The sequence below is a fragment of the Oncorhynchus mykiss genome, chromosome 22 (assembly GCF_013265735.2).
Source record: "Oncorhynchus mykiss isolate Arlee chromosome 22, USDA_OmykA_1.1, whole genome shotgun sequence".
NCBI classification, from domain to species: domain Eukaryota; kingdom Metazoa; phylum Chordata; class Actinopteri; order Salmoniformes; family Salmonidae; genus Oncorhynchus; species Oncorhynchus mykiss.
Window position 1 is genome coordinate 43,492,086 of NC_048586.1, and position 24,097 is coordinate 43,516,182.

At 43.6% G+C, this 24,097-nt stretch overlaps 1 protein-coding gene and 1 pseudogene across 14 annotated transcripts in view; one reads left to right on the top strand and one right to left on the bottom strand.

Moving 5' to 3' along the window:
• Positions 1 to 1,199: 1,199 nt before the first annotated feature.
• On the bottom strand, positions 1,200 to 6,307 carry LOC118943590 (annotated as a pseudogene).
• Positions 6,308 to 9,707: 3,400 nt separating this feature from the next.
• LOC110501907 (muscleblind-like protein 2a) overlaps positions 9,708 to 24,097 on the top strand; it is a 48,143-nt gene continuing 33,753 nt past the window's right edge. For 12 of the 14 annotated variants that reach the window (XR_002470272.2, XM_021579767.2, XM_021579770.2 and 9 more), the window contains exons 1-2: positions 9,708 to 9,902; positions 21,821 to 22,613. Coding sequence is in view for 12 of the 14 variants with exons in the window: in XM_021579767.2 (XP_021435442.2) it covers positions 22,440 to 22,613 (174 nt within the window). In the remaining 2 variants the exon portion in view is untranslated. Of the gene's footprint in view, positions 9,903 to 10,842; positions 11,213 to 21,820; positions 22,614 to 24,097 lie in introns of those variants that run through there. The other 2 variants (XM_036959356.1, XM_036959359.1) reach the window with 2 other exon arrangements.

A 24,097-nucleotide genomic window follows, 5' to 3' on the forward strand; every position in this document is an offset into this window, starting at 1 on the left:
GTATAAAATGTGGATTTTTTTTTTTGTTGACTTAACTCTTTAGCATGTTAGCCTGTGAAATGCTGTTGCTGCCTGGTTGGCCGATCACTGCAGCCACAATGGGCCTCTTGGTCTTGAGAAACTGGAATCTCCAGCGGAGGAGGCGAAGGACCGCCTGGTGAAACCTTTCTCCAGACAGTGTGTGTACAGAGCCAGGTTGAAGAAGGTATTGAGCGCTGGAGATGGTATAGGCTGCGTTATAAACTGGGTGGTTCGAGCCCTGAATGTTGATTGGCTGAAAGCCCTATACCACGGGTATGAAAAAACATATATATATATTTTACTACTCTAATTACGTTGGTAAACAGTTTATGATAGCAATAAGGCACCTCAGATGTTTATGATAAATGGCCAATATACCACGGATAAAGGCTGTATCCAGGCACTCCACGTTGCGTTGTGCGTAAGAACAACCCTTAGCCGTGGTATACTGGCCATATACCACACCCCTCTGGCAGTATTGCTTAATTGACCCCCCTCAGCAGTATATAGGGCACCAGTGTTTTGGCTTCCATCCGAGTATACATCCGTATGGCACGGAGGATGTAGAAGAGGATGAAGCACATTACAAAAACAACCAGGATCAGCACAGCCAGCCTGCGGGCATGCACCCAGCTCAAATCAAATTTGACTGGTCACATACACGTGTTTAGCAGATGTTATTGCGGGTGTAGCAAAATGCTTGTGTTTCTAGCTACACCGGTTCAGTAATATCTAACAATTTCACAACAATACACACAAATCTAAGTAAATATGATGGAATCGGACAGCCTTTGTGGGGCCCGTCAGTCACCGGCATAGCTCAGGCACACCGACACCGGGGGGATTAGGTAGCCCAGGACTGTGAGTAGCCAGGCATAGACCCACTAGGGGGAGTAGGTAGCCCAGGACTGTGAGTAGCCAGGCATAGACCCACTAAGGGGAGTAGGTAGCCCAGGACTGTGAGTAGCCAGGCATAGACCCACTAGGGGGAGTAGGTATCCCAGGACTGTGAGTAGCCAGGCATAGACCCGCTAGGGGGAGTAGGTAGCCCAGGACTGTGAGTAGCCAGGCATAGACCCACTAGGGGGAGTAGGTAGCCCAGGACTGTGAGTAGCCATGCATAGACCCACTAGGGGGAGTAGGTATCCCAGGACTGTGAGTAGCCAGGCATAGACCCACTAGGGGGAGTAGGTATCCCAGGACTGTGAGTAGCCACGCATAGACTCACTAGGGGGAGTAGGTACCCCAGGACTGTGAGTAGCCAGGCAAAGACCCACACCTCTTCTGGATCATTACTAGCAAAATCCAAACATGACCGTCATTGTAAATAAGAATTTGTTCTTAATAAAGGTTAAATAAAAATAATACATACATAAATGACGTTCTCAGTCTTCTCCACAGTTGTCATGTAGACCATGGTTGTAATCTCCAATATAGATATGACCCATACAGCCGAGTAGTCTGTGACAGCCCAGCTCTTCCTCTGTACCTGGGCTGCCCTCACCTGGTGGACCATGACCACATAGTGGAACTCACTCAGGCAGGTGAGGAAGAGAATGCTGCCGTACAGGTTAAAGTAGGAGCTTAAGCATTCAAAAATGTTCCAAATGGACAATTCCACAATGCTGTGCGGTTTACAGTAATGTACCAAAATTGATTTGAAATGTATGGAATCATTTACTGTTTACCCCTAAAATCACCCAGAGTGCATTGCCTTTTATGGCAATTTACCGTAAATAATTAATACAGTACTTTACGGTTTGTTTTATTGTATAATACTGTCAAAACAACAATAACGTTTTACACGGTACTAATGAAACCAAATAGTCCAACTTACTTTGACCTGTTTTGTCACCGAGGATGCTGCCATACAGGTTAAAGCACAGGTTGAAGTGAGAGCTAAAGCAGACAATGGGACACATGACGTCGCCCATGATCCAGTCGTCCTGGATGTAGTGGTGGACCAGGAAGGACGTACAGGAGGTCTGCCACGGCGAGGTTCACCATGCTGCTGCTCTTCCATGGCTGCAACCTGACCACGTAGATAATGATTGAGGTGATGTTTCCCACAAGCCCCAATACAAAAGATGATCCCATACGTGACCGGGAGATAGTACTTCCTACTGTACTCATCAACTGGGAAACAGTCAGTGGCCTCACTGTTCACTTTTTTCTCTAGACATGGTTGTGTTGTAATATTCAACAAATTGACCTAAGACACAAGTACAGAGACAATTTGTGTATAATGTTATCCCATTTGGGGCGGCAGGGTAGCCTAGTGGTTAGAGCGTTGGACTAGTAACCGGAAGGTTGCAAGTTCAGATCCCCAAGCTGACAAGGTACAAATCTGTCGTTCTGCCCCTGAACAGGCAGTTAACCCACTGTTCCTAGGCCGTCATTGAAAATAAGAATTTGTTCTTAACTGACTTGCCTAGTTAAATAAAGGTAAAATTAAAAAAATGACTAGTTGAATTTGTCCATGTGGTTTAAAAATGTGTTTATTCCCACCATAAACTGCGGAGTTTCTCCAGTTCCCGTCTGCATTTCCTGAATCTTCAGGCAGCAGTCAGTTTTAAGAGCATCCCCAGAGCCCTCCCACACAGAATTAGTGCCACTGCCTACCAACAGAGGAAGTAGTACACCCATTGGAGTCAAACAGCAAATTGTAACAGGTTTAAAGTTCTCAAATGTGTACTCAAACTAATCAGGCACGTAGTTAGATTTTGGTATTTTATATCACTTCTAGAGAGTGGCCAAAGGCCAAAGGACATGAAAAATACTCAACCATTGAAGGTATAAGACATGCTGCCACTGTTCCCTGTACACATGACATTTTTTGGATCACTACTACCACATATCAGTTCAATTGGTACAGCACTCTCATTTATGTCTGGCACAAATGTAGCCTATTACAAGGCACTCCCCCAAATATTTAAATTAGCCAGAAACAACAATACCATGTAATTTAGTAAATCATAGGAATGTTGTACACACCTTGTTTGGTTCACTTCAGACCTTGATGTCTCTCAATCCTATTACTCAAGTATTGTTTGAAAAAGTTCCAAGTTGACAATCCCACAATGCTGTGCGGTTACAGTAATGTACTGTTAAACCAAAGTTTCTTTGAAATGTATGGTATCATTTACTGTTTACGGCTAAAATCACCCAGAGTGCATTGCCTTTTACGGCAATTTACCGTAAATAATTAATATGGTACTTTACTGTTCATTTTATTGTATAATACTGTCAAAACAATAATAACGTTTTACACGGTACTAATAAAACCAAATAGTCCAACTTACTTTTTTTTACATGTTTTATTGCCGATTACACAAGTGCTAAACTGTAGTTGTTGTTTAAGCAATGCCTACAGTATTGGGATTTGATAACAATTCAGACTTCTCCGATCCTACATACTTGAAAGATGTGTCATGTATCCCTCTGCTTGACCAAGGACACAAGTGGCAGACACACTCCATCTCCAGGTTATTGTTCAACTATTGACCACACACTAATGGTCACGTAGAATGTCCTTTCATTTCCTTATTAGAATACCACGGAAACAAGCCATCAATGGTCCGCTGAATCGTCCCTCGACACAAAAGGAATAGTGATGGTACATACCTCTGGGACATTTCAATAACATTTTTATAATAGAATGTAAACTTTCAAATAACTTGATAGAAAGCATTCCACGGTGATTATGAATGATTCTCCAGTGGTGGTCCAGTTTCTTGTGTAGTCCTAAAAAACAGACAGGAGGAGAGTGCCATCTAGCGGCCATAAGCTGAAATTGCATCTGTTTGTAATATAATTAATACAGAATGATTATAATTTGATATTTTCAATACACCAGGCCAAAATATTTTTTATTCATTTTTTTTTTTATACATTTTTAGTCAAGCTATTAAGTCCGTCCCAACCCATTTTTGTAAAAATATTGGTACCTTACATTCTTGCAATAATAAAGTATAACGCAAAATTACATCTACATGTGATGTATGGGACAAATTCTGAAGATATCGTTGACTACATTTTTGACCGTTTTTAACCATATTCACTATACTGTACAAATATAACAAATATACTGTTGTCAACTTGTCAATAAGAAAGCAATCCTTTTTTACCACTAAATGGGGCATAATATCAGAAACTGATTCTGAAGAGAAAAGCACTATAATTGTATTGTAGTTTATGAAATTAATAGTAGGTTCAAATTTGACAGTATAATAAAATCATATAATATTTTTTCCTCTCATCTGATAAGTATCAAACAGTACAAGATAGACAGTGAAGATGAGGAAGTGTGTATAACAGACAATGACTAGTAGGTAGATGGATGAAGTGATATTCATGGCTGTGCAGACTGGCACCGACAAGTGTAGGAGGGACGTGGGCACTGACCAGCCATCACTTTCACATTGACCTTCTACCCACCTTCCCGTTGGCTCCAGATAAATGAGAAGTTCTGATACACAAACTGGAGAGGTACTGTCTCTCTCATTTCCTGTTTCTATTTCTATGTTCAGTACTTTTTCCCTTATCTATAGCATTCTATTTCTGTGTGCAGTACTTCTTCCCTCATCTCTAGCATTCTGTGTATCTCACTCTCATTCTCTCACACAAATAAACACAAGGAGGCAAACGGGTTTGAATAGGCTTTATAGAACCTTACCCTTATCCAGTAATTTTGTCTCAGAGTTGTATTGCTTTAATTGCTCTGAACGTATTGATTTAGCACATCGACTGTAAATATTTTCAGCAACTGAACTGAGAGAAATAATAATTCCAAATACATCCAGCACAACAGTGACTGCTGTTGGAATAGAGAGTGCCTCAGGGTTGCTGTAATACGACAGAGTGTAGGCTACTATCAAACTAGTATTAACAAATGACCTAAATAATAATAATACAAATAATAATATATGTGTGTTGGTATGCGTGGATGCCAGAGAAGGTTGGTAATCATCATTATTAGGGTAGGAAAAGTTTTAGAATAACCACTTTTTCAAAAATATTTTTTTTGGGGGGTTCGGAACATTTAATGACAAAAATGTATTGATTGCACTATTTTACAATTTTTACTCTTATAAATTAGCTCATAGATTCCAAAATAGTGCACAGAGGAGGATAAATGAGTTTGGTGCCTCAACAAAGTCAACTGTTTTCACTCTCATATTGTCTCCTCCATATCTCAGTCTGTTTGACCAACCTGGTCAGCGACAGTGACATTTCTCCAGTCTAGAAGGGAGAAAGGTGGTGACCTTTCCACACACAGCTCTGATGTCTCTGCTTCATTCTTTAGAAGGGGATAGTCAATGTGACAAGATCAAAGATTAGACCTCTCCTGGTGGTCAATATTGAATCCCTAAGCTACATATGACATCTGAATTAAGAGTCTAATTTAGCTGACTTAGTTTTAATTTAGCTATTCTTCTCAGAGACTGACCCAGTTTAATTTAGCTATCGTGCTCAGAGACTGATCCAGTTTAATTTAGCTATCGTGCTCAGAGACTGACCCCGCTTCAAGACTGCTTCGATCACGTGGATTGGGATATGTGGATTGGGATATATTCCGCATTGCTTCCAACAACATTGACGAATACGCTGATTCGGTGAGCGAGTTCATTAGAAAGTGCATTGACGATGTCGTACCCTAGCAACGATTAAAACATTCCCAAACCAGAAACCGAGGATTGATGGCAGCATTCGTGTGAAACTGAAAGCGCTAACCACTGCTTTTAACCAGGGCAAGGTGACCGGAAACATGACTGAATACAAACAGTGTAGCTATTCCCTCCGCAAGGCAATCAAACAAGCTAAGTGTCAGTATAGAGACAAAGTAGAGTCGCAATTCAACGGCTCAGACACAAGAGGTATGTGGCAGGGTCTACAGTCAATCACGGATTACAAAAAGAAAACCAGTCCCGTCGCGGACCAGGATGTCTTGCTCCCAGACAGACTAAATAACTTTTTTGCCAGCTTTGAGGACAACACAGTGCCACTGACACGGCCCGCTACCAACTCTCCTTCACTGCAGCTGACATGAGTAAAACATTTAAACGTGTTAACCCTCGCAAGGCTGCAGGCCCAGGCGGCATCCCCAGCCACGTCATCAGAGCATGCGCAGACCAGCTGGCTGGTGTGTTTACGGACATATTCAATCAATCCTTATCCCAGTCTGCTGTTCCCACATGCTTCAAGAGGGCCACCATTGATCCTGTTCCCAAGAAAGCTAAGGTAACTGAGCTAAACGACTACCGCCCGTAGCACTCACTTCCGTCATCCTGAAATGCTTTGATAGACTAGTCAAGAACCATATCACCTCCACCCTACCTGACACTCTAGACCCACTCCAATTTGCTTACGACCCAACAAAGTCCACAGACGACGCAATCGCAACCACACTGCACACTGTCCTAACCCATCTGGACAAGAGAAATACTTACTGTATGTGAGAATGCTGTTCATCGACTACAGCTCAGCATTTAACACCATAGTACCCTCCAAACTCGTCATCAAGCTCGAGACCCTGGGTCTCGACCCCGCCCTGTGCAACTGGGTACTGGACTTCCTGACGGGCCGCCCCCAGGTGGTGAGGGTAGGTAACAACATCTCCACCCCGCAGATCCTCAACACTGGGGCCCCACAATGGTGCGTTCTGAGCCCTCTCCTGTTCTCCCTGTTCACCCACAACTGCGTGGCCATGCACGCCTCTAACTCAATCATCAAGTTTGCGGACGACACTATAGTGATAGGCTTGATTACCAACAACGACGAGACGGCCTACAGGGAGGATGTGAGGGCCCTCGGAGTGTGGTGTCAGGAAAATAACCTCACATTCAACGTCAACAAAGAAAGCAGATGATTGTGGACTTCAGGAAACAGCAGAGGGAGCACGCCCCTATCCACATCGATGTGACAGTAGTGGAGAGGGTAGTAAGTTTTAAGTTCCTCGGTGTACACATCACGAACAAACTGAATTGGTCCACCACACAGACAGCATTGTGAAGAAGGCGCAGCAGCGCCTCTTCAACCTCAGGAGGCTGAAGAAATTTGGCTTGTCACCAAAAGCACTCACAAACTTCTACAGATGCACAATCGAGAGCATCCTGTCGGGCTGTATCACCGCCTGGTACGGCAGCTGCTCCGCCCACAACCGTAAGGCTCTCCAGAGGGGAGTGAGGTCTGCACAACGCATCACCGGGGGCAAACTACCTGCCCTCCAGGACACCTACACCACCCAATGTCACAGGAAGGCCATGAAGATTATCAAGGACAACAACCACCCGAGCCACTGCCTGTTCACCCCGCTATCATCCAGAAGGCGAGGTCAGTACAGGTGCATCAAAGCAGGGACCGAGAGACTGAAAAACAGCTTCTATCTCAAGGCCATTAGACTGTTAAACAGCCACCACTAACATTGAGTGGCTGCTGCCAACACACTGACTCAACTCCAGCCACTTTAATTATGGGAATTGATGGAAATTGATGTAAAATATTTCACTAGCCACTTTAATCAATGCTACTTAATATAATGTTTACATACCCTACATTACTCATCTCATATGTATATGTATATACTGTACTCTATATCATCTACTGCATCTTTATGTAATACATGTATCACTACCCACTTTAAACTATGCCACTTTGTTTACATACCCTACATTACTCATCTCATATATACTGTACTCGATACCATCTACTGCATCTTGCCTATGCCGTTCTGTACCATCTCTCATTAATTTATCTTTATGTACATATTCTTTATCCCTTTACACTTGTGTAAACCATGTGTATGTGACAAATAAATTTGATTTGATTTAATTTAATTTAGCTATCGTTCTCAGAGACTGATCCAGTTTAATTTAGCTATCGTGCTCAGAGACTGATCCAGTTTAATTTAGCTATCGTGCTCAGAGACTGACCCAGTTTAATTTAGCTATCCTTCTCAGAGACTGACTCAGTTTGATTTAGGCATTATTGACCGGTAGAAGGATGGAATGAATGGAATTCCATCGTAGGAGATGACTTTAGATGACAATTTGTATCATTTGACAGTGTGTTCTGCTGCCGTTTCGCCCCACCTCTGCTCGACAGTCACACGATTGGTGGGTTGTGGTGTGGCCAGGATAGCGAAGCTCAGTCAGCAGGCTTCCCCCACCACCAGTCTAACATTCCAGTCTGGTTATCTTTTTTTTCCTATGCCTAGAACAATACCGGCTCATCATTCCACACATACCACTTTCAATTTAGTGGAAGGAATGTGTTTGTCTCCATAAATACCTCCATAATCCCACATCTGACACTCAACAAACGACAGGGAAAACGTGGCAGGCGGTCTGTCAAAGGAGATTAAATAAATAACAAGAACGTCCTGTGACTTCCTGACTTAGAAATGGACCATCTGTGTGTAAATGTGTAAATGTAACAAGCAAGAGTCACACTAAATCAAGAGTCACACTAAATTGTCACAAGATATACTGTTCTTGGAGAAAATGTCACAGGATTATGCAGTGTTCTACCTTGTAGAGATTTCTATAAATGCAAAATGTTTGCTAACCGTGTGCATCATTAGTGTGTGATGTCCCCAAGACCGATGTTATGGTTGATACATTAGGTACAACTGCTGGTGTATGTCCTGCAGGCATGCATGTGTATCAGAGTGGCCACACAGGGCCTGAACATGATGTCAGTGGTAAAGTTCCGGGCTGATAGATTTCATTGACCACTTCTCCTGGGTTAACAAGTTCACAATACATACTGAACACTTCCTATAGCCATTGTAGCAGATGATTTCATTAGTTAAATTTGCCTGATCGAAACTCTTTAACACATCCTCTCTGAACACGTTTAGGTTTAGGCCTAGTTATTTGTTTGCTTCTAAACTGTCCTGATTTCAACAAGGTATAGATGGAAGTTGTATCATTGCCAATCTTCTTACTATACTATAGACAACATCCCATCAATCAACAAGGTGCAGCCTTTATCTTGTCCACAGCATTCTGCCCTGGTCATTCTGCTGTGGTGGCCTTGTGGTGACCTTGAGTGTAATGCAGGGTCAGGAGGATGCTTGCTGTTCATTCCCCCAGGCTGTTGGTGAAAAAGAGCATCAGTAAGCATAGGATACGATTTCAACACAGATTCAGATTTAATCAGAGTGAATTGTTTTTTTTCCCTTAATTTCATAATGCCTCAATCTGTTTTGGGACAGCTTTAAAAACATTTCATAGGCCAATTGTTTTATGTTCAATATCTAGCGTTGAATTATATCACTAACAGAAGAATAACAAAAAAGGAAGTGTTTTCTTCCCAGAAAAAAAGGAGATGGATACTGGCTTGATTTTTTTTACAGAAATCCTTGAATTAAAAACCTGTAATAAACTAAAAACAAATAATCCCTGTAATTTTCCTCTCGATTCCATTGCTGTTCCCTTGGTAACAAGCAAGCCCTTGCCCTTCTGGAGCCTCCTGACATTCGCTTGGAATGTACCATTATGGCTGCTGTGGGGAGATAGTAGATTCCCATTTCACTAATACTTTTGTTTGACCAAAAATAGGTTATTTGAAAGACAAACAATAACGTGACTTATCTGTTAAAACTTCTAAAAGATTCATATTTCTAACGAACCTTCCGATTTTAGTATGCATATTGGCATACTCTGCCAGAATGTTACCCTTCAAATAAATCAAACTGGCAGTCGTAGAGCGAGCTGTCAAATGCTTGTTGCTTGTGTCAAATCTGTGCTACAAAGTAACGAAGAGAAATCAAGTACCTGGTTGTTTTCCTGTTAAAGTGTTTATAGCTAGGTAATACGACAATAATTAAGTGGACCATTGAACAGCACCTTGCCCTCTTCACTTCACGTGATGACGAGGTAAGCAGGTAGAAATGCTAGCTTCACCTTGTCAGACATGTTGTCTTGCTAGCTCGCTAGCTCGCTATGCCTCCCCCCAGACGTGTTGTGTCATGTATTGCAGGTTAGTAAAAGTGAGTTCCTAATAATAAAGTGTTATCCCTAAGATACTAGCTAAATTCTAGTACAGAAGCTAGCATATTCTGCTTGTCATGTTAGCGCTGGCTAGCTATCAAAGTTCCAGCTACTGTACAGTAGCTAGCTAGCTGTGACGTGTGGTGGTAGCTCGTTCACTGACTTTGGTAGATAGCTTGTAGCCTATTTTCCTTGCTAGCTCATGATGAATACAGTAACGTTAGCTCCCAAGACTTCGGATACCGATACGTATTGTTTATTGTTGTTTATTGCCAGCTATACACTCGCATTACAAGTTACTTTGATGACGTCTCTTGGTTTTCGTCTTCAAAGTGTGTGTGTGTGTGGGGGGGGGGGGACTTTAAATAGAGAGAAGTTTACGTTACAATCCTTTTGCCAGTGTAAACATTTTTGCTTGTTCACCTTATGAGAAAGCACAGGATAAGCTAGTGGAGAAAGTGCTGTTATGTTAGAGTTGTTCTTGATTACACATCCAATATTTAGTTTAGTAAATTATTATATGTATTTATATGTAACAGTGAACAATAACGCTTCAAATCAAAGGATGAATTATAAGACATGGGTCTAGAGATCATCTGAGATAATCACAGGAGGTTGGTGGCGCCTTAATTGGGGAGGACTGGCTCGTGGTAATGGCTGGATCGGTGTCAGTGGAATGGTATCAAATACATCAAACACATGGTTTCCATGAGCTTGATGCCATTCCATTTGCGCCGTTCCAGACATTATAATGAGCCGTCCTCCCGTCAGCGGCGTCCATTGGTAATAATGCTTATCAACAGAGCATACAGGTTTGGCATCAGATCAGGGTCTGCAGCTAGCCTGGCTGTCAGTCTGAGCCTTGCAGACATTTTTTTTTTGCACAGCAAGTCTGTTCCTGATATGCTATTGGCCAGAGTCTGCTGGGAGGGTCTTCCTGGAGGTTGGTGGGCAGGCAGGAAAAGCGGTGGCTGGAATTGTTTCAGCCAGAGAGTTAAGCAGACAGTCTTTTACTGCACTGTCGTGGAAAGAAAATCCCTGTCTAGGCATGGGCCTGAGCACACATCACTGAGAGGGGAATGACAACTATTCACATGGTGATTATATTTAGGCAGAAAGTAATTAGGAGAAGTCGGACTTCTAACCCAGACGGTGGTGGATGCTAGAAAGACTGGAGAGCTCCAACACTGCATGAGGTGAGAGGATTGTTTCCCTGGCTGCTCCTGTTTTCCTGACTAGTTCATAAAGGAATTTGCTGCATTATGCTGCATACCATGCAGTGAGAGGGAGAGAAAGAGGACTTCACTCGTAGAGATGGTTAGAATCTGTTTCTCTTGAAATGGCTGCTGCATATAATGGCTGTTTATCTCAAATGTTCAAATTTAGCTGGTCAGTGTGGGGAATTTACCTCTCCCATCCTGCCAGGAAAGAACAAGGTGCTCCCTTGATGCCTGCCTGCTCTGCAACTTCCTGTGGCGTTTCACTACTTACCCAGGCTCTGTCCTGTGTCTGACTGACTTCAAGTGTGTGTGTGCGTGTGTTTGTACAAGGTTTGTAGGAGTGTTAAGTACAGGGTTGTGGAGGACTGAGGGCCAACACATCTCATAAGCATGATTTATTCTCTCAGGCAACAGGTGTTAACCTGCCATCAAAGCAAACACAGACAGAATACACCAAGGAAAGTAACTGGAGAAGGACTGTCACAAATAGGGACATGTAAGGTTTACCTACTCTACATTCCCAATACAAAGTTGGTTGTAGGTTGGGCTGGTGTACAGTTTTTTTTTCTAGGGCTGGGACCTCACGATACGATATTATCACGATTCTTGCGATTCCATACAGTATGCATTGCGATTCGATACTGCCATTTTATTGCAATTTGCTGTTCCAAACGCAGTGCTCTGTATATGTCTGCTGCAGAGAGACAAGTGAGAGTATGATAAAATTTGTTTTGATGAGTCATGGGAATTAAAGTGCTGAAAACATGTTGGCTCACTTTAAAAATTAGATGGAGAACAAACTATAGGTTTAAAAAATACCTGAGTTTTGGCGCAGTTACAGATGACTGGCGCTAGCTAACACTGCCTATCAAAACGAAGTATCGATATAATATCGTCCAATTATTTTGCGATATGTAGCTGAATCGATTCTTTCCCCATCACTAGTTTTCTCCTGTACTATAGGGTAATTATTGAAGCTAGGCTATGATCTTTTTTTATTGGAAGTTATTATTGTTGCGACTTTCAATTCCATTATTTGACAGCAAATCAAATCAAATCAAATTTATTTATATAGCCCTTCGTACATCAGCTGATATCTCAAAGTGCTGTACAGAAACCCAGCCTAAAACCCCAAACAGCAAGCAATGCAGGTGTAGAAGCACGGTGGCTAGGAAAAACTCCCTAGAAAGGCCAAAACCTAGGAAGAAACCTAGAGAGGAACCAGGCTATGTGGGGTGGCCAGTCCTCTTCTGGCTGTGCCGGGTGGAGATTATAACAGAACATGGCCAAGATGTTCAAATGTTCATAAATGACCAGCATGGTCCAATAATAATAAGGCAGAACAGTTGAAACTGGAGCAGAAGCACGGCCAGGTGGACTGGGGACAGCAAGGAGTCATCATGTCAGGTATTCCTGGGGCATGGTCCTAGGGCTCAGGTCCTCCGAGAGAGAGAAAGAAAGAGAGAATTAGAGAGAGCATATGTGGGATGGCCAGTCCTCTTCTGGCTGTGCCAGGTGGAGATTATAACAGAACATGGCCAAGATGTTCAAATGTTCATAAATGATCAGCATGGTCGAATAATAATAAGGCAGAACAGTTGAAACTGGAGCAGCAGCACAGCCAGGTGGACTGGGGACAGCAAGGAGTCATCATGTCAGGTAGTCCTGGGGCATGGTCCTAGGGCTCAGGTCCTCCGAGAGAGAGAAAGAGAGAAGGAGAGAATTAGAGAACGCACACTTAGATTCACACAGGACACCGAATAGGACAGGAGAAGTACTCCAGATATAACAAACTGACCCCAGCCCCCCGACACATAAACTACTGCAGCATAAATACTGGAGGCTGAGACAGGAGGGGTCAGGAGACACTGTGGCCCACTCCGAGGACACCCCCGGACAGGGCCAAACAGGAAGGATATAACCCCACCCACTTTGCCAAAGCACAGCCCCCACACCACTAGAGGGATATCTTCAACCACCAACTTACCATCCTGAGACAAGGCTGAGTATAGCCCACAAAGACCTCCGCCACGGCACAACCCAAGGGGGGGGGGGAACCCAGACAGGATGACCACATCAGTGACTCAACCCACTCAGGTGACGCACCCCCTCCAGGGACGGCATGAGAGAGCCCCAGTAAAGCCAGTGACTCAGCCCCTGTAATAGGGTTAGAGGCAGAGAATCCCAGTGGAAAGAGGGGAACCGGCCAGGCAGAGACAGCAAGGGTGGTTCGTTGCTCCAGAGCCTTTCCGTTCACCCTCCCACTCCTGGGCCAGACTACACTCAATCATATGACCCACTGAAGAGATGAGTCTTCAGTAGAGACTTAAAGGTTGAGACCGAGTTTGCGTCTCTGACATGGGTAGGCAGACCGTTCCATAAAAATGGAGCTCTATAGGAGAAAGCCCTGCCTCCAGCTGTTTGCTTAAAAATTCTAGGGACAATTAGGAGGCCTGCGTCTTGTGACCGTAGCGTACGTGTAGGTATGTACGGCAGGACCAAATCAGAGAGATAGGTAGGAGCAAGCCCATGTAATGCTTTGTAGGTTAGCAGTAAAACCTTGAAATCAGCCCTTGCTTTGACAGGAAGCCAGTGTAGAGAGGCTAGCACTGGAGTAATATGATCAAATTTTTTGGTTCTAGTCAGGATTCTAGCAGCCGTATTTAGCACTAACTGAAGTTTATTTAGTGCTTTATCCGGGTAGCCGGAAAGTAGAGCATTGCAGTAGTCTAACCTGGAAGTGACAAAAGCATGGATTAATTTTTCTGCATCATTTTTGGACAGAAAGTTCCTGATTTTTGCAATGTTACGTAGATGGAAAAAAGCTGTCCTTGAAATGGTCTTGATATGTTCTTCAAAAGAGAGATCAGGGTCCAGAGTAACGCCGAGGTCCTTCACAGTTTTATTTGAGACGACTGTACAACCATTAAGATTAATTGTCAGATTCAGCAGAAGATCTCTTTGTTTCAGCAGTGCTGGAATGACAACTTTTTTATTTTCACTCAAAACCAGTGCTTCTAGGTTGTGCTATTTCAAACTGTTTTGGAAGCTAAACTGTTTTTTTTTTTTTCAAGCTAAGAAAATTACAGCATACACTATAGGAAGGGTTTATTTAATGTTGCATTAGTTTGGTCTCCATGGTTACTGTAGATAAAGTAAGTACTGCTGATTCTCTCATACAGCAGTGTGATTGGAACCTTAGTAACAGTAAGAACATTCTAGTCACGCCAGTTCAATTGGTAGTTAAGACTATTATAATATGAAGTTCATGCTCCTGCAGACTCAGTAAATAGCTACCTGCATTGTGCCTAGCTGAAAGCTGGATGGTTTACAATAGTAACCTCTGTAATTGTTAGGCCCTAGAGCCAGTTACTCATCTCAAACAGACATAACAGGATGCCAGAGTTCACACTGACCAAACTAGCCCATCAATCCATAGATAGGCCTAGACCTAGTTTCATTTGTATACACAGCGGATAATTGGACTCCATTAACACATTTAATGAGAAATTTGCAAAGACCTGTCACATGTTATCAAACTAGAGTCAATCTTTTCATGAGAACAGTCTTTCAGTCTGTAGGACAGTAGACTATTTTTAAGTGATGAAGTGTCATTCTCTGGTCCATAGGATTATTTAAGGCTGTCCCTTAATTTGCATTTTACAGCTGCCTTTAGGGAATCCAGCTGCCTTTAGGGAATCCAGCTGCCTTTAGTGAATCCAGCTGTCTTTAGGGCATCCAGCTGCCTTTAGGGAATCCAGCTGCCTTTAGGGAATCCAGCTGCCTTTAGGGAATCCAGCTGCCTTTAGGGCATCCAGCTGCCTTTAGGGAATCCAGCTGCCTTTAGGGAATCCAGCTGTCTTTAGGGAATCCAGCTGTCTTTAGGGCATCCATCTGTCTTTAGTGCATCCAGCTGTCTTTAGGGAATCCAGCTGCCTTTAGGGAATCCAGCTGCCTTTAGGGCATCCCGCCCGCTGCCTTTAGGGCATCCCGCCCGCAGCCTTTAGGGAATCCAGCTGCCTTTAGGAAATCCAGCTGTCTTTAGGGCATCCTGCCCGCTGCCTTTAGGGCATCCTGCCCGCTGCCTTTAGGGCATCCCGCCCGCTGCCTTTAGGGCATCTAGCTGTCTTTAGGGCATCCAGCTGCCTTTAGGGCATCCCGCCCACTGCCTTTAGGGGATAAGTATAAACACTCAAAACCAGGAGCTGAACAGGACCAGGAGCTGAACAGAACCAGGAGCTGAACAGAACCAGGAGCTGAACAGAACCAGAACTACTGCAAAGCAGGATGAGCCAGGAGCAAAATAAGAGTCTCTCTCGCTCACTGACAACCTTCCAACTGAATTCACAAGTGTTGCAGTGCAGAGCCTCCCACACTGAAAATAAAGGTCAAACTATTCAGTGATACTGTTGCATTTCTGTATTTCCGTTTTGCACTGATATGTTTTGTTAGTAACCGCAAAACCACACTCACTTTCTCAACAGTACAGAAAATACACGAGAGATGCGCATGCCTACCTTCAGTTATTCCTTACAAGCTATTTAAAGTTTCTTGAGAAAGAAACATATCACAATTACCCCAATTACATACATTTCTGTCTATGAATTAAATTATTATTATTTTTCTCAGAGACTTGGTGGCCTACTTTTTTTTTTTCCACCAGCGACAGCAGTTAGAATGTGAAGGATATTGTTTTGGCACTTTAATCATTTACTTCAATTGTAAGTAGCTTAGGTGTCAATTTATTTACCTTCAAACTTTCGTTCATGATGTAGCATAATATAATGCATTCAGTAGCCTACGCTCTGGCCATGCCCCCCAAAAAATAGTCTTATCAGAAATATCATGCTGACATTGAGGCTAACATTTCCAGGATGTAAACAAAATGTATATCGTTGCCTGTGACTATTAGACTCAGGCCCAGGGACCTTTACTCTTTTTGGGCTCCTCCTGGGGTACCCCCAGCTGCTCTGGCTCCCCCCAAGCATATTGATACATTTGACTTATTGGACTTGTCTGTTTGAATAGAAAAGCTGCCTGGAGATGGAGTGCACAGAATTAAAATGTTATAATTCAAAGTCTGAACACAGATTCAAGGTCAGAAGCATTAATCAGTCAAATATGTCACTCTGATTAGATGATGGCTGCTGTGTGTGAGGCTGGTGGCTGGGCTGTGGATTTATCACAGAAAACGCTTGCACATCTCTTGTAATGTCAAAACAACATATCAGAGACAGGGATTTTTCTGCCATAGAAACCCTTAGGCGGATCCAAATTGTAGAACTGTTGTTTTTAAAAAATTAATTTTCGGGAAGGAAAAACATTCAGTGTAAACCTAAATGACTAAAACCAGATGTTTTGTTGTTACAGCCTTATTCTAAAATTTATTAAATCATTTTTTCCCCCTCGTAAATCTACACACAACACCCCATAATGACGAGGCAAAAACGTTTTTTTAGATTTGTTTGCAAATGTATAAAAAACAAAAACAGAACTGCAGTATCACATCTACATCAGTATTCAGACACTTAACTCAGTACTTTGTTGAAGCACCCTTGGCAGTGATTACAGCCTCGAGTCTTCTTCGGTATGACGTAACAAGCTTGGCACACCTGTATTTGTGGAGTTTCTCCCATTCTTCTCTGCAGATCCTCTCAACTTCTGTCAGGTTGGATTGGGAGTGTCGCAGCCCAGCTATTTTCAGGTCTCTCCGTAGATGTCCAATCAGGTTCAAGTCCGTGCACTTGCTGGGCCACTCTAGGATATTCAGAGACTTGTCCCGAAGCCACTCCTTCGTTGTCTTTGCTGTGTGCTTAGGGTTGTTGTCCTGTTGGAAGGTGAACCTCCGCCCCAGTATGAGGCCCTGAGCACTCTGGAGCAGGTTTTCATCAAGGATCTCTCTGTACTTTGCTCTGTTAATCTTTCCCTCGATCCTGACTAGTCTCCCAGTCTCTGCCGCTGAAAAACATCCCCACAGCATGATGCTGCCACCACCATACTTCACCATATTGATGGTGCCAGTTTTCCTCCAGACGTGACTCCTGGCATTCATGCAAAATAGTTCAATCTTGGTTTCATCATACCAGAAAATCTTGTTTCTCATGGTCTGAGAGGCCTTTTGGCAAACTCCAAGCGGGCTTTTACTTTTTACTGAGGAGTGGCTTCTGTCGGGCCACTCTTCCATAAAGGCCTGATTGGTGGAGTGCTGCAGAGATGGTTTTCCTTCTTGAACGTTATCCCATCTCCATGTAGGAACTCTGGCCCTTGGTCACTTCCGTAACCAAGTCTCTTCTCCCCCGATTGCTCAGTTTGGTCGGAGAGGCCAACTCTAAGAAAAGTTTTGGTGGTTCCAAACTTCTTCAATTTAAGAATGATGGAGACCGATGTGTTCTTGGAACTTCAATGATGCAGAAATGTTTTGGTACCCTTCCCCAGATCTGTGCCTCGACACAATCCTGTCTCGGGGCTCTACAGACAATTTCGACTTCATGGCTTGGTTTTTGCTCTGACACGCGCTGTCAATTGTGGGACCTTATATAGACAGATGTGTGCCCTTCCAAGTCATGTCCAATCAATTGAATTTACCACAGGTGGACTCCAATCAAGTTGTAGAAACATCTCAAGGATGATCAATGGAAACAGGATGCAGCTGAGCTCAATTTCGAGTCTCGTAGAAAAGGGTCTGAATACTTATGTAAGTAAGGTATTTCTGTTTTTATTTTTTATACCTTTGCAAACATGTCTAAAAACCTGTTTTTGCTTTGTCATTATGGGGTATTGTGTGTAGATTGATGAGGATTTTATTTTAATTTAATCAATTTTAGAATAAGGCTGTAATGTAACAAAACGTGGAAAAAGTCAAGGGGTCTGAATACTTTCCGAATGCACTGTATGTAGAAAAGATAATGGCCCTATATAATTTTAAATTAATTAATCATTGAGAACTAACAATCACCAAAATAAAAGCTAGACAGTCAGGGGAAGTTATACAGTATTGATTTTGGTATTAAGTTTGAGCAAAATAACACAAAATGCATTGAATTGCAGGAAATTATCTTTAAAATTGCAAAATTTTCTCTCAGTTCAATGGCAGGATATGTAGAATCCTTGGAAATGAGCTTTAAAACTGCAAAAATGTATCTCGGCTCATGACGAAAATCTGAGCTCACCATTCCTACATTATTCATTTCTCAACTCATAGATAAGCGTGAACTGCGCCATTTTAAACCCATAGTTTTTAGCAGCAGCATGGTTAAAGCATGTTACTGTTCTGCGATTAGCAGTGAGAGCATAGGGGAGAGGGGCTAAATGTGACACTGGTCAATTGTAGGGTAACTTGGGGATACAATCCCACTGCATTCTCTCAAAACAATTTTGGGGGAGTGACTTAAAAAATTGAGGGGGGGGGGGTGTTATCCTGGGTGGCGAGTTACCCTAACAGATAGGCCTACATTATATTCACTGTGTTTATGCAAGTTTTTTGGCACATAAAATTAATTAATAGGATAATAACTAGTTAAAATATCACAGTTGGGATCTGGTTAATAGAGGTCGACCGGTTATGATTTTTCAACGCCGATACCGATTATTGGAGGACCAAAAAAAGCCGATACCGAGTAATCGGTTCATTTTTATTTTATTTTATTTGTAATAATGACAATTACAACAATACTGAATGAACACTTATTTTAACTTAATATAATACATAAATAAAATAAATTTAGCCTCAAATAAATAATGAAACATGTTTAATTTTGTTTAAATAATGCAAAAACAAAGTGCTTGAAAAGAAAGTAAAAGTGCAATATGTGCCATGTAAGAAAGCTTAAGAAAGGTTTAAGTTCCTTGCTCAGAACATGAGAACATATGAAAGCTGGTAATAACGGCAAAATCGGCATCCAAAAATACGGATTTCCGATTGTTAGAAAAACTTGAAATCGGCCCTAATTAATCGGCCATTACGATTAATCGGTCGACCTCTACTGGCTAATTATTAGCCCCGATAGGGTAAATGCAGATAGTCAACCCCATGCTTCAGCCTATTTATTTGTACTTTGCTGCATCAGTTGGGCTAAAGCTGATAAAGTTTATTGCTAATAGCATACCTTGCTAATAGCATACTTCAACAAGCATTTCTCAACGGCTGGCCATGCCTTCCGCCTGGCTACTCCAACCTCGTCCAACAGCTCCCCCCCCCCCGCAGCTACTCGCCCAAGCCTCTCCAGGTTCTCCTTTACCCAAATCCAGATAGCAGATGTTCTGAAAGAGCTGCAAAACCTGGACCCGTACAAATCAGCTGGGCTTGACAATCTGGACCCTCTATTCCTGAAACTATCCGCCGCCATTGTCGCAACCCCTATTACCAGCCTGTTCAACCTCTCTTTCATATCGTCTGAGATCCCCAAGGATTGGAAAGCTGCCGCAGTCATCCCCCTCTTCAAAGGGGGCGACACCCTGGACCCAAACTGTTACAGACCAATATCCATCCTGCCCTGCCTATCTAAGGTCTTCGAAAGCCAAGTCAACAAACAGATCACTGACCATCTTGAATCCCACCGTACCTTCTCCGCTGTGCAATCTGGTTTCCGAGCCGGTCACGGGTGTACCTCAGCCACGCTCAAGGTACTAAACGATATCATAACCGCCATCGATAAAAGACAGTACTGTGCAGCCGTCTTCATAGACCTTGCCAAGGCTTTCGACTCTGTCAATCACCGTATTCTTATCGGCAGACTCAGTAGCCTCGGTTTTTCGGATGACTGCCTTGCCTGGTTCACCAATTACTTTGCAGACAGAGTTCAGTGTGTCAAATCGGAGGGCATGCTGTCCGGTCCTCTGGCAGTCTCTATGGGGGTGCCACAGGGTTCAATTCTCGGGCCGACTCTTTTCTCTGTATATATCAATGATGTTTCTCATGCTGCGGGCGATTCCCTGATCCACCTCTACGCAGACGACACCATTCTATATACTTCCGGCCCGTCCTTGGACACTGTGCTATCTAACCTCCAAACGAGCTTCAATGCCATACAGCACTCCTTCCGTGGCCTCCAACTGCTCTTAAACGCTAGTAAAACCAAATGCATGCTTTTCAACCGTTCGCTGCCTGCACCCGCACGCCTGACCAGCATCACCACCCTGGATGGTTCCGACCTTGAATATGTGGACATCTATAAGTACCTAGGTGTCTGGCTAGACTCTAAACTCTCCTTCCAGACCCATATCAAACATCTCCAATCGAAAATCAAATCAAGAGTCGGCTTTCTATTCCGCAACAAAGCCTCCTTCACTCACGCCGCCAAACTTACCCTAGTAAAACTGACTATCCTACCGATCCTCGACTTCGGCGATGTCATCTACAAAATTGCTTCCAACACTCTACTCAGCAAACTGGATGCAGTTTATCACAGTGCCATCCGTTTTGTCACTAAAGCACCTTATACCACCCACCACTGCGACTTGTATGCTCTAGTCGGCTGGCCCTCGCTACATATTCGTCGCCAGACCCACTGGCTCCAGGTCATCTACAAGTCCATGCTAGGTAAAGCTCCGCCTTATCTCAGTTCACTGGTTACGATGGCAACACCCATCCGTAGCACGCGCTCCAGCAGGTGTATCTCACTGATCATCCCTAAAGCCAACACCTCATTTGGCCGCCTTTCGTTCCAGTTCTCTGCTGCCTGTGATTGGAACGAATTGCAAAAATCGCTGAAGTTGGAGACTTTTATCTCCCTCACCAACTTCAAACATCTGCTATCTGAGCAGCTAACCGATCGCTGCAGCTGTACATAGTCTATTGGTAAATAGCCCACCCATTTTCACCTACCTCATCCCCATACTGTTTTTATTTATTTATTTTTCTGCTCTTTTGCACACCAATATCTCTATCTCTACCTTTACATAACCATCTGATCATTTATCACTCCAGTGTTAATCTGCATAATTGTAATTATTTGCCTACCTTCTCATGCCTTTTGCACACAATGTATATATAGACTCCCCTTTTTTCTACTGTGTTATTGACTTGTTAATTGTTTACTCCATGTGTAACTTTGTGTTGTCTGTTCACACTGCTATGCCTTATCTTGGCCAGGTCGCAGTTGCAAATGAGAACTTGTTCTCAACTAGCCTACCTGGTTAAATAAAGGTGAAATAAAAAAATAAAAAAATAATAATAATATGGACCATGCATAGGCTAAATACAGTGGTCCAATATGTTATAATAATTTTAACAATGTGTTATTGGGCTAATTTCTGGAGGTGGACATTCTATTTTAGATGGTATCAGCTTCCTTTTGTTTTCATTCATTTTGTAGTATAATGTCCCTTTATAAAGTCAGCGGACAGAGCTTTTGAGTCCTTTCCCATACCTCCCATTTCCCATTTTTCCAGAGTAAACACTGTTATGCTGTACCCCACCCTAATTTCACAACTGTAGCGTTGAGATTTTCTCAGTTTCATCAATTGAAAAGAGGCCAAAGCAACTCAAGCAGCATAACATGAAGTAAGCCTAGAGTATAGCAATAACTATAGTATAATAAGAGCACTAATAGTATTTTAAACAAATCATTATTTTCTATCTTCCAGGTCACCAACAGAAAGTGCTTTTCACATAACATCTTCAACTTCAACCTGCTCTCTGGTCTAAATGTGCATGGGAAGCCAACCCTCCCTTCTAGGCCAGGTCTGAGCAGTGCCGGGATACTTCAGCTGCAAATCTTCAGCCGCCTCCAATTTATTTCTGAACAACTCCAGTGGCTAAGGTATCCCAAGGGGAAAGATTTACTGGAGGGGAGAACTACCAAAGCACAAATTGTGAGAAGTTGGCAAAGTCAATACCAGGCAAGTCTTCATTAATATTCTTTCAAGGAGCGCCATTGCCTCGACACACCATTAATGAGAGAGTCCTTGTCAGTGGAGGAGGATAGACACACTGTTGTGTCACAGAGCAAGCCCTCAACCCTTCCAGAGGTTTCCCATTGGTGCAAACTGATTGATGAGTGATTGCTCGTTGATTGATTAGCCTTCCTCCCAGCTGATGCAGTGAGGCCAGTCTGGTTGCTTCATATGATTTGTAAACTTTTCAAGCACTAATCAGACAGAGACAAAAGTTGTGAACTTTTTTTTTATGTGTTGCCGTTTTTTGAGTTAAGAGTCAACTCAACTGATACATTGGACTGGCAGCGGTCGATTGGAACCTCTTGACATGGCTCTCAATATATCTTCAGTAAGGGACACAAAATGGCTGACGTTGGAAGTGTGTCGGCAGTTTCAGAGAGGAACTTGCTCACGGAGTGATGAGGAATGCAAATTTGCACACCCACCAACGAGCTGCCAGGTTGAAAATGGAAGAGTTATTGCCTGCTTCGACTCGTTAAAGGTAAGGAATGTCATGCACCATTCTTCTGTTAGATTCATGACTCTGCTTTATGTGCCAGGAGACAGATATGTAGGAGCCTAAACAGATAATTACGTTCTAAAGTGTTTACTGTAAGGAAATGGAGACAGAACCTGTACTGTACTGTTTATTCTAAGCAAATGTGGACATCCCACACTACTACGCCCCATGGGGTGCAGGCTATAGCCTTGTGCTGACTTCCAGTGGGATTACTGCATTCTCCCTCTCACCTGCTGCTGTGCTTGGCTGTCTGCTGCTGGGCCTGGCTGTCTGCTGCTGGGCCTGGCTGTCTGCTGCTGGGCCTGGCTGTCTGCTGCTGGGCCTGGCTTTCTTTTCCTGGGCCTGGCTGTCTGCTCCTGGGCCTGGCTGTCTGCGGGTGGGGCTGGCTGTCTGCGGGTGGGGCTGGCTGTCTGCGGGTGGGGCTGGCTGTCTGCGGGTGGGGCTGGTTGTCTGCGGATGGGGCTGGCTGTCTGCGGATGGTGCTGGCTGTCTGCCGCCGGGCTTGACTGTCTGTGGATGGGCCTGGCTTTCTGCGTCTGAGCCTGTGGCTGGGCTTCAATGTCTGCTGCCGGGCCTGGCTGTCTACGGCTGGGCCTGCAGCTGGGCTTGACTGTCTGCGGATGGGGCTGACTGTCTGTGACTGTGCCTGTGGCTGGGCCTGGCTGTCTGCGGCTTGGCCTGGCTGTCTGCGAGTCAAGCCCAGCCACAGGCCGTCTGCGGATGCTGGGCCTGGCTGTCTGCGGGCCTGGCTGTCTGCGGCTGGGGTTAATCCACAGAGAAGCTCACACTGCCACAGCAACACAATGCTGCCCACTGGATTATTCTGATGTTCAATCATCTCCTTACCTCCACTGGCCATTTTAAACACGCTGTGCCAGGGCAAAGGGCCTGGTCCCTATTGGTCAAGGCTGGTGCTCAGCCAACCATCAGCAGGAATTGCTACAAAGGACCTATTTTCCAAAATGCCTCTTTAGGTTTTGGTCCTTTTTTTTGAAGGGTTTAAAAGACGGAGATGGTGTTGCAAGTCACTTTTTCTTATTGCTATGGGTGGCAGGGCAGTGGTGGCTGCTGAGGGGAGGACGGCTCATAATTATGTCCTGAGCAGAGTCAATGGAGTGGCATCAACCACGTCTTTGATGTGTTTGATACCATTCCATTGACTCCATTCCAGATATTTATTATGAGCCGTCCTCCCCTCAGCAGCCTCCACTGGTGGCAGGGAATTTAGGTGCTGACTAGTTGCCCAGCCATTAATCTTATAAAGAGTCACACTGTTGCCCAAGCTCATTCCAGAACAGTGTAGGCATTGAGCTGCTTGTCCTCCAATTCGTGTATACCTACCATCCAACTCATGTGACAGCCTACTTACTGGGCCCTCTGAGACTGGAGTCATCACATCACAAGGCTGGTGATAGAACCTTGGGGGAAGTCTACTCAGAACTTACAGATTTTTCATAACAGAGACT